Raw genomic sequence first — 24,988 nt, 5'->3', positions numbered from 1 at the left:
ACTTTCCCCTGCCATGTTCTAGAAAGGAGCCAGTCCTCCATTCTGGGTCCCCAGACGAGAAGACACATGGGGCACACAACCACAACCCACAGCTGCCCACAGGTTACACAAACCAGACACGACTACTGTCATAACCACTAGTAGCCGGGGAGTGTTTGTTACTGCGTCATCACAGAAAGCCGACTGACGCTGAAAGAGGAAAGCGCAAGCAGATGAACAGAGCCGAAGGTGACCCCTCGGCTTCCGTTGCCACGGAGACCACTGCACACCGCCTTACCGAGTCCCTCATGATGCTGAGGAAAGTCCTTTTGAAGAGGATGCAGAACTGGGTGAGGCAGCTGGCAGAGAAGCTGTGGCAGCCTTCCATGGAAGTGGAGTCCTGGGGACACACCAAGGGAGGGGAGGAGGGGTGAGCCCCCCAGCCCCCGGACGCCCCCTCCTCTGAGCCGAGGAAAGTGCTTGTGCAGCAGGCGTGCGGGGCGGCGTGCAGCGCTCCCGGGGGCTGGGGGTGTGCATTACCTTTCTCCACCCCTTCCATCGTTTTGTCTGCTTTACCTCTTCAGAGGGCCGGTGCCAAATAAAAGGATTCACCTCGGCATCGCCCCCAGGCTCTCTCCTGCAGTCAGAGTCGCACTTGCCCTCCCAGACCGCTCTCACCAGGCGGCCGTTCTGGTCACCGTACTCGCCGGACGCGACTTCCATGACTGCAAAGAGGAGAGAGACAGAGGGCTCAGCCCAGGCATCGCTCGTGCGGGCCTCCTTCCTTTGTGACAAAGTCAGTAATCCAGTGGGAATATCTTTTAACTGATTATATAGATGCTGCGTGAGGATGCTAATGATGTGATAAAAATCAGTTAGCGGCCAATGTTGTTTCCAGTCTCAACGCCCAGCAAGGCCATTGATCACGTCAGGAGCCTGGAAATGCAAATACACATTGTGATGTTGGACAGCCCGAGAAGTCATGAGCTCATGCATCTATTAACTTATTCATCTGTCTAGCATTTATTGAGTGCTGGTCATGGGCATGCATACATCAGAGTTGGAGCTGGGAGGAGGGCAGAAGGAAGCAAGATTCCTGTTGGGAAGACAGTTCCCAGGATGAGAGTGAGCGAGGAGCGCTGAGGCAGCTCTTTGGTACCATGAAGAAGTGCCGGGGGTCCTGAGAGGGGTGCTCTGAGCTCCCTGGGGGCACTAGGTTGTGGACTATAAGCTCCACCTCTCAGATCCCCATGGAGCATCACCTCCGCTGACCCTCCTTGACCCTGGTGTCACGCCTCCTCTGCACCCCAAACTGTCCAAGGCCCCACGTTGCTGTTTGTCTCCTGGGTCCACCCTCCCCGGCACCTGCCACTCCTTCCTCTCCTCCCACCTGCACTCTCCCTCCACCCTCCCCCATTCCTCCTGGTGTGGGACCTGACCCTTTATCTCAGTAAGATTCTTGCTAATGCAATGCCCCCAGGGAACCTCTTTGGCAAAACCAGCTGTTTCCAGAGTCCGAGCTAGGATGGCTAACTCTCTCTCCATCCGATCACAAACCGGGAGAGCCTGGCCCCACCAGAATGTCATGATTAATGACACCAACCCAGCCAGAACTGCCTGCTCTGCTGGTCATTCACACCCACCACCCTCCAAACAGCCCCTCTCTCCCCACCTCTCTCCCTCTGCTCAGGCGTGATATTGAGGAGCCCCTCCCTGGGCTCTCCCTGGAGCCCTGTTCCTTCTCCTCCCATCTGTCTTTCCCTGTAGGTCCTCACCTCTCTGCTGGCCATGGCCCTCACTGCCCTTCCCCGTTCAGCAGCACCTGCCCCCCACTGTCCTTGCTCCTGAACGACTCTGCAGCCAACCTGACCATCCCCACCATCAAGGATGCTTGAGACGCCTCCTCCTCCTCTCCCTTGGCCTGCATCTCCTTCCCACTCACCCCACTCTGGCCCCGCTTTGTCAGAGTGGCCTTCTTGTAAGAGAGACGCTTTTCCCAGCAACAGCATCCCATGGAACACAATTCGGGAGAGGATGTGTAGGAAAGGTGGGGTCTGGGGGACTGAGGGGGCTGGATGCTTGAAAATAAAACAGAGTGAGAAAGGCTGATGACCAAGAGACCAAGAAGGAGGAATATAGTGGGTTGAAGCGTGTCCCCCAAAAGACTCATGTCCACCTGGAATCTCGGAATGTGGCCTTCTTTGGAAAAGATTCTTTGCAAATGTAATTGGTTTTGGATCTTGAGATGAAATTATCCTGGATTTAGGATGGGCCCTGAATCCAACTGAAGGCAAAAGGAGAAGGGGGCGGCAGAGGATGAGATGGTTAGATGGCATCACCAACTCAATAGACATGAATCTGAGCAAAGTCCAGGAGATGGTGAAGGACAGGGAAGCCTGGTGGTGCTGCAGTCCATGGGGTCACAGAGAGTCATACATGACTTAGCGACTGAACAATTGAATAAAATGACTGGTACCCTTATTAGAAGAGGAGGTGACATACAGACACACAGAGAGAAACACAGAGAAAAAAGCCATGTGAAGACAGAGGCAGAGACTGGAGGGATGGGTCACAGGCTAAGAACCACTGGAGCCTCCAGAAGCTGGATGAGGCAGGAAGGACCTTCCCCCAGAGCCTCGGGAGGGAGCCCGGCCCTGCAGACACCTTGACTTCTGGCCTTCGGAGTCTGAAACATGACTTCCTCTTGTTTCAGACCACCCAGCTTGTGGGGTCCCAGGGAAGCAGGACACAATGGCCAGCACGGGACCCCACGCACCGTGGCCGAGGGGGAGGATGGGACGGGATCGGGGTGTACAAGCACTTGGTGGTCTAGTGACTACGAAGCTCAAAAGAAAAAGAAGGCAAGCAAGGGGGGTTGCAAGTTCTCGCACTTGGACAGCAGGGAGCAGAAGCGGTGGATCTGATGGGAGGACAAGGGAGATGGTTCCAGAGGCGCTGGACACAAAGAGGCTGCCATGTGCAGATAAACATGCAGGCTGCACAATGGGAGGATCTGGTGGGGAAGTGACTTGGGACATTGGTGTCAGTGCCCTGGAGGGCCCCGGCCAAGAGGAAAGGCCAAAGCGGGAGCCCTGGGGGCACCGAGCATGGAGCTCATAAAGCATGAACTGCAAAGCTCAGAAGCTGCAGCCTCTGGGTCAGGAGGAGTGACTCCCACCATTAACCTGGGCTCTGGGCTCCCAGGGTGTTAGTCGCTAAGTCATGTCTGACTCTGTGCAATCCCACTGACTAGCCCACCAGGCTCCTTTGTCCATGGAATTTTCCAGGCAAGGATACTGGAGTGGGTTGCCATTACCTTCTGCAGGAGATCTTCCAGACCCAGAGATTGAACCTAGGTCTCCTGCATTGCAGGTGGATATTTTACTGACTGTCTGAGCTACTAGGGAAGCCCTGGGTTCCCAGTGAAGTGAAAGTTGCTCAGTCATGTCCGACTCTTTGCAACCCCATGGACTATATAGTCCATGGAATTCTCCAGGCCAGAATACTGGAGTGAGCAGCCTTTCCCTTCACCAGAGGATCTTCCCAACCCAGGGATCGAACCCAGGTCTTCCACATTGCAGGCAGATTCTTTACCAGCTGAAGTACAAGGGAAGCCCTGGGATCCCAGGGTCTTGTTCAAAACTGCTTTTGTCAAAATTCGTTGTGTTTGGTCAAAATTTAAGTTGAATTTTAACATCTGCATTAATCAATGCAAAGGGGATTTTGTTAAAGGTTATCTCTTTTCAGAAATAACTTCCTTTAGACCAGAAGCATCACACAGTCAAGTATTGGGAAATATTTGGCCTAACAACAGATCCCTTGTTTGTAGTCCCAGGTATTTCATCTGGAGGAAAGAAAACCTCCTTTGACTTAGTCTTAAAAGTTCTGCCTCAGGACGGCACTTGAGCTATCTGTGGAATAAAGTAACTCTTGATTTGAAGGCTACAGGTAAGAGTGGAAACCCACCAGGAATAAAAAAGACCCCCGTTTGGCTAGTCAAGGCTCAACTCACCGAAATCGGCCGGGTTGTGGTAGGTTGGGCAATTCAGACCTAAGTCCCTCAAATACGGTACAAGGTTTGAGACTTTCCCTCGGTACACACACTGTCCTTGACTGAGGACATAAAGCTGAAAAAAGTAAGAAGGAAAACATCAACTCTCTGCCTTCCTCTGTAAAGGGAGAGAAGTTCAATCCATCCATCCAATGATCCACTCACCCACTCACCCACCCATCCATCCATCCATCCATCCATCCATCCACTCACCTAACCACCCATCCATCCACTCACTCAACCACCCATCCATTCACTCACTCAACCATCCATCTATACACCCACTCATCCATCCATCCATCCATTCACCCCATCCATCCACTCACCCAACCATCCATCTATACACCCACTCATCCATCTAACCACCCACCCATCTATCTATCCATCCATTCATCCATCAATTCATCCATCAATCCATCAATTCTTCTCTCAGGCCAGCTTTATATTACCTCCCAAGGACTCAAAGTTCAAAGGGAAATCCATGATAAGTCAGGAAAGACAAGATATCAAATGACCAGGAGTTATCTACTCTGTTGCCTTTCTACCTCTCATGCTAACCATTTACTTAGGCCAGATTTTGGAGCTATACACACTGCATTCCTTGGGACATTTTTTTGCTCAGGATGATCTAAAAGCCTAAGATTTTTTTTTTTCTAAAGCCTAAGATTTATACGAGAGATGATACTGTACAAATATCACAACCTGCTATCTAAATCTGTATGGCAAGTGTCCCCCTCCTGTCATCAGGGGGGGACATTAATGAAGCCTCAGTAATGTCAGTGACTCATCCAAGACCCTGTGGCTGGACGCTAACTCTAGAGAGAGGACACTGGCCAGCTCTTCCTATCCCCTCTGGCCCTGCCACCTGAGGTGCTTATGGCACCAAAATCTTAAGAAACATAACACCTAAGGCCACTCAAAAATGAAGACACCCTCAAGAACTAAGCCACAAGTACCCAGATTTGGTTTCACCTGGGCCAATGACAGCGGGCCAACATACCTGGTCAAACAGCTCGAAGAGCTTGGCACTGGGTTGGTGGATGGTGCAGATGATGGACCGGCCGCCCTGGGCCAACCCCTTCATCAGGGAGACAACCTGGAAGCAGGAGGCGCTGTCCAGGCCGCTGTAAGTCAAGGGACACCATGAGATGTCTGTGAGCCCCCAACCAGATCCCTCATTCAGAGCGCCCTGGTTGTGTCTGTGCAGGCTGGCCTGAGCCCCTTGGTGGGCGGGGAAGTGGCTCCTTCTGCCAGCAGGGAGGGCAGGGCCTGATTACCTGGTGGGCTCATCGAAGAACATGACCGGAGGGTTGTTCACCAGCTCCAGCGCAATGGCCAGTCGCTTCCGCTGGCCACCTGAGAGGCTGCCGGTCCGCGTGTTGGCACAAGACAGCAGGCCCAGGGCCGTCAGGATCTCCTTGACCTGGCGGATAGCAGAAGCAGAGTGACATCAGAGACCACCCACCACTCCTTGTCACCTACAGGGCCCACATGGAACCCTGATCTCCCTCCCCACCCAACTCCCAGACACACCTGGAGAGACTGCAGATCCGGCCCACCCCAGCATTGCCAGGCCTGATGTCCTGATTAGGGAGGCTGAGATCCAGGAGACTGAGAGGCAGGGCTGGGGCCAGGCCAGCCTGGGCTGGAGTCCTGGTCCTGCCTCTGGTTGGCAACCTAGCAAGTCCCTTCATGTGTGAGCCTCACTTGGGGCCAGGGCTGGGAAGGTGTGGGATAAACACTGCAGAAAGGGTGGATCCACAGACACACAGATGGACGAGTGACTGGATTTCTGACCAGCACAGAGCGGGGGGCCACCCTGATAGTTTAATGCTTGAACAGATAAAATGCTTGGCACACAGTAAGCATTCACTCAGCAACAGCTGTTAGTAACACACAGCTCCCGTGGACTCAACCACACAGGCCAGGTCTCCCAGAAAGATGGAGCTCCATCCACACTTGTGAATGGGAAAAGAAGGTCTCTAATTCAGCAGCAAAGCAATGACACTGCTCAAAGCTATCACTGCTTCTCTTAGTGACCCTGCCAACACTGCCCCTGGGAGCTGCCTGGGAACCAAGGTATAAACAGCCCACTGTGTGCTCAGCCCTCCCTGGCTGCCCCCATCACTGATCTGGGATGGACTCGGGGAGCAGGAAGGTCAGAAGAGTTTGGTGTAAACTGTTCACCGGTTTCATCCACAGCAGTCAGTGTTTGGGGTCCATCCTGGTGTCTTCTAGAGGTGGCCACAAGAAGGCAGAGGTCAGCTGCCACCCTTCTGGCCTCCTCGTCAGGTTCACCTCCCAGTGGGGTGCGAGGCAACCTGCCAGAGAGGTCCTGCCAGAATTCACTGGGCCATTGTCCTAGCCCATGGTGGCAGCAGGTGGACCCTAGTCCAGCAACTTCTCTAGGGAGATGAGGTCATCCTCAAGGAGAAGGAACTCAAGGAGGAAAATTTCCACTCTGGCTCTTGAATTACTTCTGCACGGTCAGGACACAATGTGGCCTTGGTGATGGGAAGGACCAGGGCACTGCTGCTCCATGGGCCAGAAGCAGGCAGGTCAGATAGATCTGCATTTGAATCCTGCTTGGCCTTTCCCCTGCTGAGCCCTAAACCCAGCTCCATCACCTCTTCCAGAACATACAGTCATTGAGGCACGCCATCCCCGAACCTCGCAGTGAGGTTGCCCAGAAAAGGCCATCTTTCAGGAACGCCTTCCCTCATGTGGATAGTCCACTGGCCTTCCCAGGATGACATGGCTCCAGCAGTCTCCAGGAATCCAGGCCAAAGGTTCAGAAGGAAGATCACCCACTCCCTACTTGCCCTTAGCCCCACTGGAAGGATGCTGGAGGTGGAGGCCAAGGTCAGCACCTCCTGTTTCCCTTGCATGCAGGCATCTTGTCTAGGATTCTCTCAGGAGTGACGCCCTGCAGACTGGTTTTGTTTTAAAGTGAATCAGAAAGAACAATGTCCCCTCCTGGGAAACCTCACTCCTGAGGAAGGCCCCTCGCTGGGGGGTTCTCGAGGCTGGGGCCACTTTTCTGGGAAATGAGGTGGAGTGGGCAACATTCCACTACCTGCTGGAACATTCCAGTCTATTATGTTTCCTCAAGAAGTAAACAACCAGGACCCAGGGACACAACGGGGTGGGAGGGAAATGAGTCAGGGCCTGTCCTCTCCTTGGACAATCACGCAGCCCTGCTGATGGTGCTGGGAGGGGCTGGACCCTGCTGAGGATGAGGAAGACCGGTCGGGACTTGACAGACAGAGGAGTGCAGGGCTGAAGGACTGGCTGTGGGTGCTCCTCTGTGGAATCAGCTGAGAGGCACACACGTGTTCCTCGCCCCCGCCCTTCAGCAAATGCTCCCTCCCAGCTCCCTCTCCCACCTGGAAAGGCTGGTCCCCTGGGCCACGCTGCAGGCAAACCATCCCACACCCACTTACTCATGGATCGCATCTGTTCTGGGAGCTCAGACTTTAATGAGCGCATTGAACTCAGCTTCCCACCTCCAGTAGGCAGCTACGGACAAAACCCCCAGGCGCTGGAGGCCCTGGCCAGTGGGTTCCAGGAGGCCAGGCCTGAATGGTCCCCTCATGGGCTTAGTTCTGCTTCACTTCATGGCCCTCTCCAAGCCAGCAAGACCCTCTGAACCCCCGCATCTGCTCACCCATCTTCCCAGGGGGCTAGCCTGTGTCTGAGGCTCGCCCTTCAGTACAGAGTGGTGATCCTGGGTCCCCCTTGCCTTCAACCCACAAAACCAAACCCTATCTGGCTCCTCCACCCTCTTGGAGGGTGGAAACACCCATGCCTCCCATGCTTTTCCCCCACATCTGTGTTTTGGGGTCTGTTCATCCATTTTATTCCTTTCAGCTACAGAACCAGAGTCCACGTGAAGCATCTGTGAGGAGGGGTTTTCACTCCTCACAGAAACTGGGCTCCCCTACCCTGGATGTGCCATTTCTCACCCCCCAAATCCTTACCCAAATCCTCAGCTTTCTGAAGGGTGGGGTGGGGGGAGGAGGGCACAGAGAGGGACAGAAGGGGCCCTAAAGACCCCTCGCTCCAAGGTCTCTTGTGCTGCATGCATGTTCAGTCATTCAGTCATGTCCAACTCTCTGTGACCCCAAGGACTGTGGCCCGCCAGGCTCCTCTGTTCATGGGGTTCTCCAGGAAAGAATAGTGAAGGTTGCCATGCCCTCCTCCAGGGGATCTTACCAACCCAGGGACTGAACCCACGTTTCTTATGCTTCCTCCATTGGCAGGTGGGTTCTTTACCACTAGTGCCACCTGGGAAACCCAAGGCGGTTTACATCACATCCTATCAACTGTCAAGCTGCTGCTGACATTGTGACTGTTTTCTACAACAGAGGATGAGATGGTTGGATGGCATCACTGACTCAATGGACATGAGTTTGAGTAAGCTCTGGGAATTGGTGATGGACAGGGAAGCCTGGTGTGCTGCAGTCCATGGGGTTGCAAAGAGTCGGATATGACTGAGCAACCGAATTGAACTGATTCCATTTTGCACGGACACAGAAAGAGCCAAGTCGCCTTGTTGGCACCAACCCCACAGATCTTACTCTCTCTGCTGCTGGCCTGTGGTCCTACAGGCATGGGAAGACAGGATAATATTATAAAAGTAGAATTTCACCAAATCACATCTTACACTGGAACTCCCAACAGTGCCAGCCGTGGGGTGGAGACGAGGGGAGTTGGGTTTGTCTTAGACAGTGTGTAAATATAAACCAGGCCTCCCCACTAAGTGGGGGTTTCTGGTGCTCCCCGCTAGGTCTGCTTACCCAACACCCTTTGGCTCCCTGGGGTTTCAGGGAGGCAAAAAAGCAATGAAAAGGATCACAAGATCTCCGTCATCTTAGAAACGTGTTTGTGTTATTTTTAAAAGGCTGGTTAATAACAGGTAAGAACCAAATTTCTTCTTGCAAGTGTGTAGGGGTGGAGGCTGGTTATTTTTAAATGGATGACTAACCATCTTCACTGTTAGTGTTTTATCAAAAACAATGGAGTGTAAAGTGTATCAGAAACTAAAAGGGGAAGAGTGCTCGGTCTAAGCCTGAGGTTGGTTCCTCAAGCCCGTGTCCTTGCTACATCTGTGAGCTGTATCTGTCTTGTGGCAGCAAGGTCACTCCAGGTGTGTGCCAGTCCAAGGGCACACTGCTGTGCCACTGACCCCCCCAACGAAAACAGCCAGGCGCCAAGCCACAAGCCAAGTCAGTCCCCAGAGGCCCCTCCACATGTGACTGCCAAGTGGATTGCATGTGACCCAAGCATACACTTACCATCTCCCTTCTTCCTTCGTCCTTCTCCTGGAGTTTGAGGTGTGCGGATACCTACAGGGGACAACAGCAGCGGTATGGATCAGAACAGATGGCCAGCAGCAAGACAACCTAACTCAGCGATGGCGGCATGACCGAGGAAACCCGCAGAGGTCCGGGCTCCCCACCTCCCTCAGCTTCACTAAGGAAGGTCCCAGAGAGCAGTGAGGCCTGGGCCGCTTCCAGTCACTTCGGTGGATTCTCCGCTGGTCCCTGAGAGAAGTTAGATGTGGGCAACTGAGCAACGAGGACTCCCCAGGCTTTGGAGGCTTCAAGATCACTGTTAGGAATTTCAAAGCCACCTGTGAAACCACTGACAGCTTACCATTCTCCACAGTGGGAGTATTTACACCACAGAAATTGGCGAGTGGTACATAAAAGGAGTTAATTGGGAAAGATCCTGATGCTGGGAAAGACTGAGGACAAAAGGAGAAGGGGGCGGCAGAGGATGAGATGGTTGGATGGAATCACCAACTCGATGGACATGAGTTTGAGCAAACTCCAGGAGATGGTGGAGGACAAGTAAGCCTGGTGTGCTGCAGTCCATGGGGTCACAAAGAATCGGATACAACTTAGTGACTGAACAACATCAACATATAAAGAGTCTAATTTTGTTATTTCTGTTGTTTGGTTTGATATCCTGCCTGCTAGCACACACGGGACCCCTGACCCTGTCTGGCGAAGGCCTGAGTAGCCATCACCATGGCCAGCATCAGCCTTGGCTCTTCTGCTGAATCCTGGGACCTTGGGAAGCAAGGACTTTGGTCTCCTCCTCAGCACAGCACTGAGGTCAGAACCTGCCCACCTGGTGAGCTACTGAGGCTGCCCAGTGGCCCCTCAAGAGACTGTGATGCAGGGGTGAGGGGTCGAGAGGCTGAGCTCCCAGAATCAGGCTGGAGCAGCTGCCAGCCATGTGACTCCGGTGTCATGTCTTAGGCTGCCTGGGGGCGGAGGGTCAGAAGCAGCACACGGAAAGGCACCGAGGGCTCGTGGCCAGCACCGTCCCCAGGCGTGGGACAGGACCCTGCAGAGTACAAGGTATCCTTTCTCATCGTGTGCCAGCGTGCTAAGTTGCCTCAGCTGTGTCTGACTCTTTGCGACCCTATAGACTGTAGCCCGCCAGGCTCCTCTGTCCATGGGATTCTCCAGGCGAGAATACTGGAGTGGGTTGCCATTTCCTCCTTCAGGGAATCTTCCCGACCCAGGGATCGAACCCAAGTGTCTTACGTCTCCTACACTGGCAGGCAGGTTCTTTACCACTAGCGCCACCTGGGGAGCCCATCCTTTCTCATTAACTGAGAATAACTCAATTTATTCAGTTAACCATTTCTCATTAACTTCACAGTATTTGTCAAAGGGATTGTGAAGTTCTCAAAATCAAAATGTAATTGATTTTAATTCTGAAAAATAAATGGATATCCCAGCAGAGCCCGGAGACAGGTTAGGGGGAGGACAGACGTGACAACAGGAGTTGAAGATCTCGTTTTCAAAAGAAAGCGGTGACAGAGCTAGAAATCAAAGTGAAGTTTCTCAAACAAGCAACCAAGGAATGAAGCTCTGGTCACCCCAGATGAAGGTGAAGTGTCGACGTGGGAATCCATAGGGTAAGTAGAGATCATATATTTCCCAGCCTCACCATCCTGTTTGCAAACTCCTTCTGAGCAGCCCATGTCCCCATGAGAACGCCCACTTGGAGGCCAGAGGAGTCACATGGTCACGCTGCTGGATGCTCAGGCCTGCTGGGGCAGCAGGTTAGAAGGGAGACCACCTACCCAACACCTTCTCTGCTTCTCTCTGCTGAGCTAAGGATCCCCTGGAATTGCCCTTCAGCCAAAATGCTGGGCATCCTCCCATCTGTGACACCCCCCAGAGAGGAAGCCTGGCTCCGTATGTGTCAGGAGTGCAAGGCAAGACTTCTCTTGTGGAAATCCATGGTGAATGCTCGTCTGCTGCCCGAGCATGAGGTAGACTAGCTGGGAAGGTCCCCAGTGTGCCAGGAGAGGCCTGGAGACCAGGCACTGCCTTGCACCACAGATGAGGAGATGGCAGAGAAGCAGGCAGCCCCACGGACCCATGCTCCATCATGGACAAGGGCTGCCCACTGACTTCCTGGCTGGGAGGCTCCCTAGCAGCTCCCGCAGCCCACAGCTGTGGGTCAGTGTGGTCCCTGTTGACCTGGCACAAGGCTAGGTCACGGTCTGCCCGAAGAGTACAGACCACGCCAGGCCATCCTAGATCCCACTGTACAAGATGCCCGGGCTAACCGCTAAACTCTCCAAGACACCTTTTCTTATGTGGTTGTGTAGGATTACATGTCTGATGACCTTGCTGGACTACGTGTGTGCGGGCCTGAGACCCCGCGAGTGAGCAGCAAACACGTGTTTTATACCCACCTGGCAGGCAGGTGAGTCAGAGGATGAGACCCTCAGGGCCCTAATCCAGGCACCAGACTGCCTGGAACTTTGGCCAAAGCCATAGAACACCAATGGGAAGAAAAGACCCTCGACCCGTGGGCCTAGGAGTGTGGTCACTCTGGCAGTGGTCGCCCACATCAGCCAGGTTAATCACCTTCTCAGAGACCTGGCCTCGAGTTTGCCATCCGGGGTCTACAGGGCCTTGGGGGGCTGCCTTGGGTGACACTGTCCACACAGCACATGGGGTCTGAACTCTGTGTGAAAGTGGGGTGCCAGTGCCGCTCCGCTTCATGTGGAGGGTGGGGGGTAGATGCAGGTGAGGGCGGGGTACATGTAGGGGATGGGGGTGGCCAGGTGTGAGGCTGCAGGCCCCAGGATGCTCACCATCATGGCCTCCTGCACGGTCAGGTGCGGCAGCAGCAGGTCGTCCTGCATGATGTAACAGGACACCTTCCGGAAGCAGCGCAGGTCCCGGGGGAGCCCGTTGATGAGGACCTCACCCTTCATGCCGGTCTCCCTGCAGGGTCAGCCAGAGGATGTGTCAGCCTGGCCCCTCCCGCACCGCCTCCCCCTCCTCCAAGGCTGAGGGAGGGGGGAGACCACAGCCCTCCCAGCATCATCCAACTGGACCAGTAGGGACACCAAGCTGGGCATGGCCGGGAAGCCCAGATCAACGCTCAGAGGAGGGAACCCTAAGAAGAAAAGGCCCAGGGTGGAAAGGGAGGGGAGAACAAGCGTGGGCCTCCCTGGGATCTCACGTTCGTCACAGGTGCCTACGGACCAAACCAATACATGGATGCTCCTACCTGTGGACATGAGGCCCCATGCATGCCCCTGGCTTTGCAGGGTTTATAAGATGAGCGTATGAACAATCCTGTGTTTAGCCTCAGTTATATCAACTCCCCCAAAGGCCAAGACTCTGCAGCCCAGGGTGGGACCACTAGGTCAAAACCAGTTCCTGAGGGCAGCATGAATCTGATGCTGACTGGGAGGGACCAGTACAGGCTTGCTGGGCCCAGGCGGCTCAGAGAAGAGGAGGGGGTCTGGGCCCTGGACCCACTAGACCAGGCAGATGGGAAGTTGTTCTCTCAGACCACAGTGGAGGTGAGGCATCCCGGGTGTACTGTGGAGACGGAGGGGCATGGCCCCACCATGGCCCCACCAGCCACACTCCCTCCCACTCAGACACACAGGGCACCTCTACTGTCCAGTACGACTCTGGTGCATCATCGCAGCCCAGGGAGGTAGAGGGAGCCACAGGCATCCTACTAAGGTCCACCTTATCCAGTGCTGCCTCGTCGATGCCACGAAAAACAGAAACACAGAGAGTCTATGGAGACCAGTGAGGTTACACCTGCTCTCCAACTTCATCCAGCCCACTACTATGACCATGGGCCCTGGGGTGGGTCCCTTCTTTCCTCCAAGGAATGGGTTGGATCAACTGGCTTCCCAGGGAGCCAGGCTGGGAGACCTGTCTCCAGGTTGCCGCATGTAGCTCCAGGATGGTGCTGGGCAGTCTGGGCAGGAGTGTGGGTGTGGGGTGCGCTGAAAAATGACTGAATTCACCAAACAGAAGCTACTCCCCTGAGGCTTCCCAGAGCCTTAAAAAGTGATGGGGTGGATCATCCATGCTGCTGGCCCCTGGCGAACCACTGGCTGAGGGTTTGCTCACCTGTATCCAGCCAGGATGTTCATGAGTGTGGACTTCCCAGCCCCAGAAGGACCCATGATGGCCACCAGCTCTCCACTGTTGAATTTTCCAGAAATGCCTTTCAAAAGGGTCTTGTATCCTGTGAAAAAAGGATCATGTTCATTTCCAGCCATCCCAGGACACAGTGGTTCTGCCCCCAGTACTATAGAGGCCAACATACAGAGTATGTAATTTCAGAACCAAGGCCAAAGGCAAGGTTTTTCACTCCACAGTATTTATAAAAATGCTGAGTTCTGGGCAAGAAAATGGACCTCCTGTCTTTTAGATGCCTCTGCCTACTGCCTCAGTTGCATTTCATGGGTTATACTAGTGATAAGCACCAGTGGGTGTATAATGCTATAGCATTTACAAAGCCCTTTCCTTGACATCACCTAGGGCAGCCATCCCTAACCTTTTTGGAACCAGGGACCAGTTTGGTGGAGGACAATTTTTTCCACGAACCAGGGGGTAGGGGACGGTTTTGGGATGATTCAAACACATTGCATTTCTTGTGCACCTTATTGCTATTGATATTATTATTACATCAGCTCCGCCTCAGATCATCAGGCGAGATCCCAGAGATTGGGGACCCCTGATCTAGGATTATGAGGAATCCACCATTCTCATTTCAGATCCAAGAAGCACGTGTCCAGTGGGCCTCGGAGACTCGTCTGGGCACCCACTGCTGGAGCAGACAGATCCTAACCCAGGGCTGCACCGCCTACCACTATGGTAAACTGGCACCTTTATCAATCAAGTGATTAATTTATTATTTCACATATGACTTATCTATTTAAGATCCATATTGGTATAAATTATTTATATAGAATTTATCCACATTTGTAATTAAATGTTTCATAAGCTAATAATTCATTGCTAATTGAAAGTTTATCATTTTGCAGTTATACCACATTGCTTTGGACTTTCTGCCAAATCTCCATCAAAGAGCCTTGTGAAAGGACAAAAAAAGAACTATACATGCCAGACAGAGTCACATTACTTCTTTTCAAGCAGATGGTTCAGATGTGCTACAAAGACTTAAAAGATCCCACATGCTGCAGCTATAACCTGACACAATCAAATAAATAAATTTTGTTTTTTAAAAAGGAATCAAATAGAGACAACTGGATTCATCTGAAGATTCCTAATTCAGAGACACTTCTCAGTCCCTGAAAACATTCCCAGGACATGCCCTTAAATGACCAGAATCGGGCAAATGCAGCATTTTGGCTCCCAATGCAGAGCTGAAAGGGCCTGATGAGGACAGGGTCTTTGGGGCACCTGACGAGCCCCTAGTCACTCCCCGGGCCCCAGACCCATGTTTACTGAAACCCCAGCCTAGGTCTAGGTCTCAGCATGTTCTCCCTGCGGCCTCTCTTCTTTCACAGATGGGAACCCCAAACCCCCACCTGTCACCAGGTGCCTGCCTGATTTGAACAGGGAGTCATTCCCTGAGGACTTTTTAATCAGGCCGAGAGAAGCAAAGGGCAGGAAGCTTGCAGCCTTGCAACTTGACTCATTATGGGGAGTGGCAGTCACTAGGGAGGCCTGAGATAGTCATCCTGGGGGGAAGGGACCGACTGGCAGATGGACAGGTTGGGGGCATCTGGGAGACCACTCAGGTCTGCAGGTGAATCAGATTCTTGCCACTGGGACGTCAGTGATGGCAGGTGGACAGACACACAGCGGGGAAGCCAAAGAAGAAAAGGGTGGGGGTCAGGGACCCTGATAGGTTACACCTGCCCAGCGGCAGACACAGGTGGACGAGCTGGGGGACAGCAGGCACCCCCTCTGGTGGGTAGAGCCCCAGAATGGGCTCCGTCCACATGGGAGGGAGCTCTATGGAGGGGGACCCCAGGGGACCAGTGTGACATCACTGAAGGAGCGTTAATGCCAGGTATCTGCTCATTACCGGTCTCCTGGGGGTGCAGGCGGCTTCGGGGTTACTCCAGAGCAAAGCTTCCTTCAGCTCTGTGCTTCCCCGAGTTCAGAACCAGCCAACCCTGAGCTGGTCCCCTGGAAACCGGGGCTTCCCGAGGAGGTATGGGGTGGCTGACTTGACCACCAGCCACTTGGAGGTCATGTACATTCTGGATCATGATACCTGAGTGCAGCCTCGGCATGGGGGTCTGTGAGGCCCCTTGCCTCAGGCAGGGGCCATGGGAGCTGCTCTCTTTGGGACCCTTGATGATGGGGTTCACACGAGGGCACTGGATAATAGTAACACTTCCAGGGAGCTCACACAGGCTGTGATGCCCATGGCCAGGATGCCAGGAACAGACCCGAGTCTGGGAGATGGGGAAGCATCAGCCTTTCAGGGGAAAAGGCAGAGAGACTGGGGTACAGACTGTGGTCTTGTCATTTACAGCCACCAGCTTGGAACTGGGGGTTTGACTGTGGACCCCGGGCTAAACCAACACACCTGGAGCCAAAGGAGTTATCTGCTTCCCAGCTCATTCCTAGGAGGGGGCGTGGGCTCCCAGGGGGATGTGGAGGGACAGCGAGTGTGTGTGACATGACGCAGAGCTGGCTGGCCAAGAAGTGTCCTTGTGTGTGGTCCACCCTCTCGGGCACCATGTTTATATCAGAAGCCTGCTTTTCTTTTAAAACGACAGAACTGTATTTGGGATTGAAGAGTCTGGAAGGTGACAGTGGACTCAGAAGTCCAGGAGGCGTCCACCTGCACCCACCCTGGACCCGTAGAGGCCAGGATGGGAGGACAGGGCATGCTCTGCACTGGCTGAGGCCTGGGTAGCCAATGGGGGCACTCGTGTTAGAGCCAAGTGTGTGAGCGAGTTGGTGAGCACAAATGCATCCCTCTGCTTAGGCACTGAGTTGTGCCCAACTCTTTGTGACCCAATGGACTGTAGCCCGCCAGGCTCCTCTGTCCATGGGATTCTCCAGGCAAGAATACTGGAGTGGGGTGCCATTTCCTTCTCCAGGTGCATCCCTGTATTTATGTAATGAGCTCGTCCTTCACTGCAGAGTCTGGTGTCTGGTCCCCATATAGAAACATGAAATTGAGATGCTCCACCCCGCCCCACCCCACCCCCCTGCCCTACTTCTCAGAGGAAGCTCTGCTCGGCCCAGCTCTTGGTATAATGGATAAGCCGCCTCCTCTGTGTCTAGAGGTCACTTGTTTACACAGGTGCTGACCCTGGGCTGCTCCTCGGATCGGGCCGGTGAGCACTCAGGGGACTGTAAGCATATAAACCTCCCGAGAGGAAGGGCCACTGAGTGCTCCCCAACCCCACGCAGGGCATGAATGCTCTGTCCTTCAAAGGTCCAGCCCCGAAGACAGGTCAAAACCCAGACCCGGGATGACAGGAGAGATGGAGAGACAGAAACAGAGAAAGACAGACAAGACAGAGAGATGATAGTGCCTTGAGCCCACCCATCACAGGGAAGGAAATTCTGCTTAGACCCTGGGTTCAGTGGGGGAGCTTCCCATCCTCTCAGATGGGAAGGACATGGCCTGAAGCGAGAAGATAGGGACCAACAGTGGGAGTTGGTCCCTTGACTTTCAACTGCAGGAGCGCTGGAGCAAATATGCTGATGAGTGGGGTTGCGGGGAGGCACTGTGGAGGCCGCAGATGGAAACCCACAGTTTCCAGCCAGCCTGGGCCAGTCTGTCTCACAGCCCTGGATGCTTTACATCGAGGAGATGTTGAAAGGGTCTTCATGGGGGAAACGATAAAAGTACAATGTGATGTCTGGTTCTGGCTGAAAGCCTAGTCATGCCCCGGCAGTTAGAGGAAATACTATTGTTGGAAGGGTGGCTAGGGCAGGTGACCAGGGCACGGGAGAATGGAGCATCTGGGGGAGAAGAGAAGCCCAATGCAGAGGAGGAGCAGACCTGATTGAGAATCCCCACAGCCCCACAGGCCCAAGGGTACCCAAGGATCATCTTGTCTGTCTTGTTTTTGGTGTTCAAGAGCAGTCTGTGAGAAGCAAGATTCATTTTCCAAAGTTTTGCTTTACAAATGCCCTTGCTAAGCATGCTGTGTTTTGTAAGGAGAGCTAAAGACATACCATAGCATTTCAAATGGTCTCGTGGCTCCACTAAACTCCGAACTGGTCGACAGAACCTGTGCCTTGCCCAGCGGGTATTAGGAAGGAAAACCATGAGAGTAAACCTGTAAAGGCTTTCTCCACAAATCCCGCTGAGGTCATGAAAATGAAGCCAACTGGAGGTGACTTTTCCACGATCTAATCCTTTCTCCAAAATCACTGTGGACAGTGACTACAGCCATGAAACTAAAAGACACTTGCTCCTTGGAAGAAAAGCTATGACAAACCTAGACAGTGTATTCAAAAGCAGAGACATCACTTAGCTGACAAAGGTCTATGTAGCCAAAGCTATGGTTTTTCCAGTAGTCATGTACAGGTGTGAAATTTGGATCATAAAGAAGGCTGGGCACTGAAGAATTGATGCTTTTGAATTGTGATGGAGAAGACTCTTGAGAGCCCCTTGAACTGCAAGGAGATCAAATCAGTTAATCCTAAAGGAAATCGACCCTGAGTATTCATTGGAAGGAGTGATACTGAAGCTGAAGCTCCAACACTTTGGCCACTTGATGCAGAGTCAAGTGACTGGAAAAGACTCTGATGCTAGGACAGATTGAAGGCAAAAGGGGAAGGGGACAGAGAATGAGATGGTTGGATAGCATCTCCCACTCAGTGGACATGAATCTGAGCAAACTCCAGGAGACAGTGAAGGGCAGGGAAGCCTGGCATGCTGCAGTCTATGGAGTCACAAAGAGTAGGAGCAACTGAACAACAAAAACAAATCCTTTCTGAGGGGGAACTGAGATATGTTCAGAACATCCACGGTCCATTCAGCACCCACCTGGTGGGGCTGTATTTATCTATAAAGAATGAAGATAAAGATGCTTGTTAACAGTTTGCATGAAGTGAAAACTGAAGGCTCTCGGTTATATCTGCAGTGGGTTACTCTTACAATGTTAGCAATTCGGAAAGAGCCTGTCCAGACATTCTGTGTTTAGGGAATGAAGGATATTCTGAGCAGGCTACTTCTTCTAAAGACAAAGCCCACCCACCAGTCAAAACCGAGTGCCCAAGGGGAGCCTGACATCTGATATCTCCCCCCAATGCACCCCTCCTTCTGCCTCCTGACCCCCTCAGCTCCGGGAAGACATAAGCAGAGCCATCTTCTGAAGCACCATGTCCTACATGTGCAGTGGTGCTTGGCGTGTAGTAGTCACTGAGAAAGTGTCTATGACATTAATAATCAGAAGGTGAGCTCTCTGCACAGGTGAGCTCAGAGTGATGGCCACTATCTCAGGCACAGACATTTGATTGTCACTTCTTTCCAAGCCACCCTCCAACATGACCAGACCCCTCTGGCGAGTGCTGGGTGAGCAGGATATGGCCAGCAGCTCATGGAGGACCAGCGGTCTGGATGGTCTCCGAGATCAACCCACCGAGTGGGCGCTGCCTTACAGACGGGCCACTGTTGTCCCTCTGTGTCACAACCCTCTGTGACACATCCCGTGTGACATCCTGGGTCACATCCCTCTGTGTTACACACCCAGTCGTCTGTAAACTCTTACATAACTGCAGTCAAAATGTGCATGTTCCATCACTTCCGAGGAATCCCTTTTGACGCAAATTTTACCGAAGTAAAGAAAGTGTGTGTGTGTGTGTGTTAGTCACTCAGTCATGTTGGACTCTTTGTGACTCCATGGATTACAGCCTACCAGGCTCCTCTGTCCGTGGAATTCTCCAGGCAGGAATACTGGAGTTGGTTGCCATTCCCTTCTCCAGGGGATCTTCCTGACCCAGGGATCAAACTTGGGTTTCCTACATTGAAGGTGGATTCTTTACCATCTGAGCCACCAGGGAAGCCCGACATATAGAATACACAGAGAAAAGTGAACACATCGATAGTGTACGCAGGGCTCCATATACCTTCCCCAGACGGAACCACCCAAGGAACACGCCCTGAGATCAAGAAACAGGATCCACAGAGCATCCGGAAGGTCCTCAGGCCCCCTGCCATCACTTCAGTGCAGGAATTGCTTTTGAATCTTAAGTAGAACCCTTGGGCTGTTGGGTTTTAATCAGGGAAACACATCTTTCCCAAACCAAGGGAAAACCCAGTCATTTCCTCCCTTGGAGGAAATGGAGACAGCTCTCCTCCCTTGGAGGAAATGGAGACAGCTCTCCTCCCTTGGAGAAAATGGAGACAGCTCTCCTCCCTTGGAGGAAATGGAGACAGCTCTCCTCCCTTGGAGGAAATGGAGACAGCTCTCCTCCCTTGGAGGAAATGGAGACAGCTCTCCTCCCTTGGAGGAAATGGAGACAGCTCTCCTTTGCTATGGAAAAATTAAGAAGCACCCCTTAGATGGGAAATTGCTCCTTTGTTCCCCCCCGGCCCCCATGTTAAATGCCTGTTTGAAGGCCTGTGACCCCAGCCTGGAGGTGGGCTACCCCTCCCCCCACTTGGCCAGACAGCAGCCCCTGGGATGAGCTAACTCTTGTCCAGAATGTACCTCAGGAAGTGAAGTGAAAGTCACTCAGTCGTGTCCAACTCTTTGCGACTCCAAGGACTGATGGAATTCTCCAGGCAAGAATACTGGAGTGGGTAGCCTTTCCCTTCTCCAGGGGATCTCCCCAACCCAGGGATCAAACCCAGGTCTCCTGCATTGCGGGCAGATTCTTTACCAGCTGAGCCACAAGGGAAGCCCCAGGTCAGGATAGCAGGGAGAAACAGCGACCGACCGCTGTTACATTCTCTATGTCAGCTAACAGTGCTTTAGAGAGAAACAGTCACTCATCATCAGAGAAACGCTAATCAAAACCACAAGGAGGCACCATCTCTTGCCGGTCAGAATGGCTGCTATCCAAAAGTCTACAAACAATAAATGCTGGAGAGGGTGCGGAGAAAAGGGAACCCTCTTACACTGTTGGTGGGAATGCAAACTAGGACAGTCACTATGGAGAAAAGTGTGGCGATTCCTTAAAAAACTGGAGATAACACATATATATGGAATTTAGAAAGATGGTAACGACAACCCTTTATGCAAAACAGAAAAAGAGACACAGAAGTACAGAACAGACTTTTGAACTCTGTGGGAGAAGGTGAGGGTGGGATGTTGCGAAAGAACAGCATGTATATTATCTATGGTGAAACAGGTCACCAGCCCAGGTGGGATGCATGAGACAAGTGCTCGGGCCTGGTGCACTGGGAAGACCCAGAGGAATCGGGTGGAGAGAGAGGTGGGAGGGGGGATCGGGATGGGGAATACGTGTAAATCTATTGCTGATACATGTCAATGTATGACAAAACCCACTGAAAAAATAAATTAATTAATTAATTAAAAAAAAAAAAAACTGGAGATAGAACTGCCGTATGACCCAGCAATCCCACTCCTGGGCATACACACCGAGGAAACCAGATCTGAAAGAGATGCGTGTACCCCAGTGTTCATCGCAGCACTGTTTACAATAGCCAGGACATGGAAGCAACCTAGATGTCCATCAGCAGATGAATGGATAAGAAATATACACAATGGAATATTACTCAGCTATTAAAAAGAATGCATTTGAATCAGTTCTAATGAGGTGGATGAAACTGGAGCCTGTTATATAGAGTGAAGTAAACCAGAAAGAAAAACACCAATACAGTATATTAACACATCTATATGGAATTTAGAAAGATGGTAACGATGACCCTATATGCGAGACAGCAAAAGAGACACAGATGTAGAGAACAGACTTTTGGACTCTGTGGGAGAAGGCGAGGGTGGGATGATATGGGAGAATAGCATTGAAACATGTATATTATCACACGTGAAACAGACTGCGAGTCCAGGTTCGATGCATGAGACAGGGTGCTCAGGGCTGGTGCACTGGGACGACCCTGAGGGATGGGATGGGGAGGGAGGTAGGAGGGGGGTTCAGGATGGGGAACACATGTACACACATGGCTGACTCATGTCAATGTATGGCAAAAACCACTCCAATATTGTAAAGTAAATAGCCTCCAATTAAAATTAATTAATTAATTTAAAAAAATAAAAATAAAGAGAAACGGTGCTTGTCAAAACCTCTGATGTTCTGTAAGGCTGGTTGGCTCCCGGCATGGACTTTTTTCACTCTAGAAACCTGCCTCTGAAAGAGCGGTTGGGAGCAGCCCCCGCCTCGGGAAGCGTCAGCCCTGGGCGCCTCGTTTGGGTCAGTGCGGGCCGGCTCTGCGGTATCTCCCTCTTCAAGCCCCACAGCAGGCTGAGTCCCGGGTGCCTCTCCATAGAGTGCAGAAGAGGAGAAGCCAGGGATCATAGATGGTTCATGACCTGCCTGAGGCCACACAGTGGCTGAGCAGAGAACCCCACATCCCAACCACTTCTCTGCCCAACCTCAGAGTGGCCAAGCACCTCTGCCAGTCCGGGGAAGTGCAGCTGGGGGGTCTGGGCAGCCAGTTCCCCCCACCCCGCCCTCCCTCCACATGCAGGTTTGGTCCCAATGAATCCCAAGCACGTGTGTGCTAAGTCGCTTCAGTTGTGTCTGACTCTTTGCAACCCCGTGGACTGTAGCCTGTCAGGCTCCTCTGTCCATGGGATTTTCCAGGCAAGAATACTGTAGTGGGTTGCCATTTCCTTCTCTGGGGGATCTTCCCGACCTAGGGATCAAACTCGCATCTCTTGTGTCTCCTGCATTAACAGGCAGTTTCTTTACCACTAGCGCCACCTGGGAAGCCCTAATGAATCCCCAAGGTCAGCTCAATTCAGAAATGCAGTCTGCCGTAACATGAAATATTTAACAGAGGATGGGAATGAACACACACCTTCCCTCCTCAAACATGAGATGCCCTTGGTCAGCAAAGGCCCCGTGTGCCACCCGGGTCCTAGCGGCCTCTCCCAGCGCTGATGCAGGAAGATGCCATGGGAGCCAGGCCCCCAGCCCCTCTGTGCCCCCAAAGAGCTCCCAACTGTCCAATCACCTCTCATCCTTCAAATTCTTTTTCACTTTGTGAAATGTTTTTGAGTTTTGTTTTTTTTTTAAAGAAAGAAAACCAAAAGTTCTTTCCAGGACATGGGAAACCTCTTTGGTCTGGGGGGATCCCCAACCCCGCTTCTGAAAGGACCTCTCACTGGGGGGTGGAGTCTGTCCTCTGACCCAAGTGGATGCTCCCAGCACCTCCTTGTCATAAAACCCTCTGCTGGGGAAGAGCAACACATGGACCCATGTAGAGGGTCCGGAGCAGCAGGGTCGCTGGCACATCGGGGTCTGCTGCCCCTTGACCCTGCTACCTGCAGAAAATGACAAGCGGCTTGTCCCTCATCTCCAGCTCCAGGGGCCTGCTCACTCAAGTTTCACTTAACAAGCTTCAGACTTTTTAACAAGGGCCGGCTTTTCCAGGGAGATCCCGAGGTCAGTCAGTCTGTTTCCAAGCTCACCGCACAGAGGTCTGTGGTGTGTGGCAGGGCTGGAGCGGACAGTGGGTGTCCTCCCAGGTGAGCTGGCTGGAAGCCCAAGGCCACAGCAGCAGCTCAGCACTCAGATCCCTCCAGGGGGTCAGCGTGCCATAAAAATACTGGGCTCAAACCACAGGAACCTCAGCTAGTGTGTGTCTCAAGCTTGTGGGAGTGACTGGGCCACACAGAATAGCCTCCTCTGAGTCTCAGCAAACAGGTGAGCCTCGGACCTCCTGGTGGTCCAGTGGTTGGGAATCTAACTTCAATGCAGAAGAAGGTGGGTTCGATCCCTGGTTCGGGAAGTACCACATGTCCTGGGACAACTAAGCCCATGTGCCATAATTACTGAAGCCTGCACGCCCTAGAGCCCATGCTCCGCAACAAGAGAAGCCACTGCAAGGAGAAGGCCACGCATCAAACTAGGGAACAACTGCATTCGATGATGAAGACCCACCACAGCCATAAATAAATAAATATCTTGGGGGGAAAGAAAACAGGTGAGTCTCATCACAGAGAAGGGTCCTCGATGGACAGAGAGACGCTGCCTGCGGGGGAGAGAGGAATAGAACTGCCCATATTCACCTCCACACCCCAACCCAATCCCCTCTCAACCACCCCCAGGGTCCCCACACCCATCAGCCAGGCTCCAGGACAGAGTCTCAGATCCTGCTGGTCCGTATCCTCATTGGGAGACCTCCTCTCACACAGGAATGATAAGGCACAGATCCAACCACCCCCTCTAACCCCACTCCCATCTCCAACATCCAAGAGGTCAGTTTTCCAAATAAGAACCCAGACCACTGTCATCACTGACCATCTGACCACCAGGGACATCCGGAACCTCTACAGATGCCTCCTCGTCCAGTCCACCTGCAGTTACAAAGAGGCCCCTGAGCTAGCGGGGTGGGTAGGGGTGCCTTGCACCATCTGAACACAGCTGTTGGGGATTCCCTGTAGAAAGGGAGTCAGGAGGACACTGGTGAGGAGCCGGCAGCTCCATGGAAATGAGGGCCGGGGGACTTCGAGCAAGTCCCCATTTCTGGGCTGTCTTTCTGTTTGTTCTTTCTGCTAATGGGTATTTTCCTGCCATCAGCTCCTTGGCTCCTTGGCAGAGCGGAGGTGGGGGCACGGGGAGGGTGGGCACAGAACCTGACCACCTGTCCTGCCTCTTGCTGTCACCTCTGACACCACCAGTTGGCGGGAGGAGGTTCGGACCCAGGTCTTTAACTGCTGGGACTCGACATGCGCATCTCCACGTTCCCCCTGCCCCCCTGCAAGCAGCAAGCTCTTGGCTATTTCAGGCAACTCTTCTTAATGCTCACAACTTGAAAAGGACCACAGCAAAATCATTCAGAGGGAACACAAGGAAGGGAGAATAGGGACTTGCAGGCACCTCCTGGTTTCAGCACAGTTCATGTGTCACGGAGTGGCAAGACCCTGGCTTGTCAAGTGCTGACAACTCACACCTCAGGCCCTTTGGGAGGAGCCCGGTCCCAGCTCAGCCACCATCAAGCTATGGGACTTGGGCCAGCTCTCAGAAACACCCACTGCCCAGTCTCTGGATCCCACCCTGGGGTAGAGGTTAAATGTCCACTCTAAACATGAGTGGCCAGGTCACCAGCTTTACCCGAGAGGTGATACAGGGTCCTCACCTTCCTCCATGGGCTCATCTCTTTAAAGGCTGGATCATCAATATTTTACGCTCTGCAGGACACACAGCCTGTCACAACCGCTCAGCTCTGTGGTTTTACCATAAAAGCAGCCAGATGAAACGAACGGATGTGACAACACTTGAATGAAGCTTTACTAACAGAACCAGGAGGTGGGGAAGGGTTTGGTCCCCAGGCCATTGTTGCCAGCCCTGCCCTAGGACCCTGGAGTACCAGCCATGCCACTTCCCTCTGGGAGGTTGGAGGAAGGCCAGGTAAGGAGGGGGCACAGTTCTGAGGGAGAGCAGGAGAGCTGGGGTGTGCCCGGGAGGAAGGCACACACTCTACACCCAGAAGCAAGTAAGAGCACTGCCCTGAACCACAAGTCGCTCTGGACAGCATGGGTCTCCAGAATTCTAGAATGAACGAGGC

At 52.9% G+C, this 24,988-nt stretch overlaps 1 protein-coding gene across 2 annotated transcripts in view; it reads right to left on the bottom strand.

Annotated features, from left to right (window-relative positions):
• The window catches only part of ABCG1 (ATP binding cassette subfamily G member 1), a 66,175-nt gene that overhangs the window by 9,190 nt on the left and 31,997 nt on the right, over positions 1–24,988 (bottom strand). The window contains exons 3-10 of one of the 2 annotated variants that reach the window (XM_043474479.1): positions 13,450–13,567; positions 12,162–12,294; positions 9,328–9,378; positions 5,308–5,453; positions 5,031–5,154; positions 3,992–4,106; positions 520–704; positions 278–379 (exon numbers count right to left, since the gene is read on the bottom strand). In XM_043474479.1, the coding sequence (XP_043330414.1) occupies positions 278–379; positions 520–704; positions 3,992–4,106; positions 5,031–5,154; positions 5,308–5,453; positions 9,328–9,378; positions 12,162–12,294; positions 13,450–13,567 (974 nt within the window). The remainder of the gene's footprint in view (positions 1–277; positions 380–519; positions 705–3,991; positions 4,107–5,030; positions 5,155–5,307; positions 5,454–9,327; positions 9,379–12,161; positions 12,295–13,449; positions 13,568–24,988) is intronic. The other variant, XM_043474480.1, reaches the window with a different exon arrangement.

Source organism: Cervus canadensis, chromosome 7 (assembly GCF_019320065.1).
Source record: "Cervus canadensis isolate Bull #8, Minnesota chromosome 7, ASM1932006v1, whole genome shotgun sequence".
Taxonomy (NCBI): domain Eukaryota; kingdom Metazoa; phylum Chordata; class Mammalia; order Artiodactyla; family Cervidae; genus Cervus; species Cervus canadensis.
The sequence above is the reverse complement of the archived record's forward strand: the minus strand, read 5'-3'. Positions and strand labels throughout refer to the sequence as shown.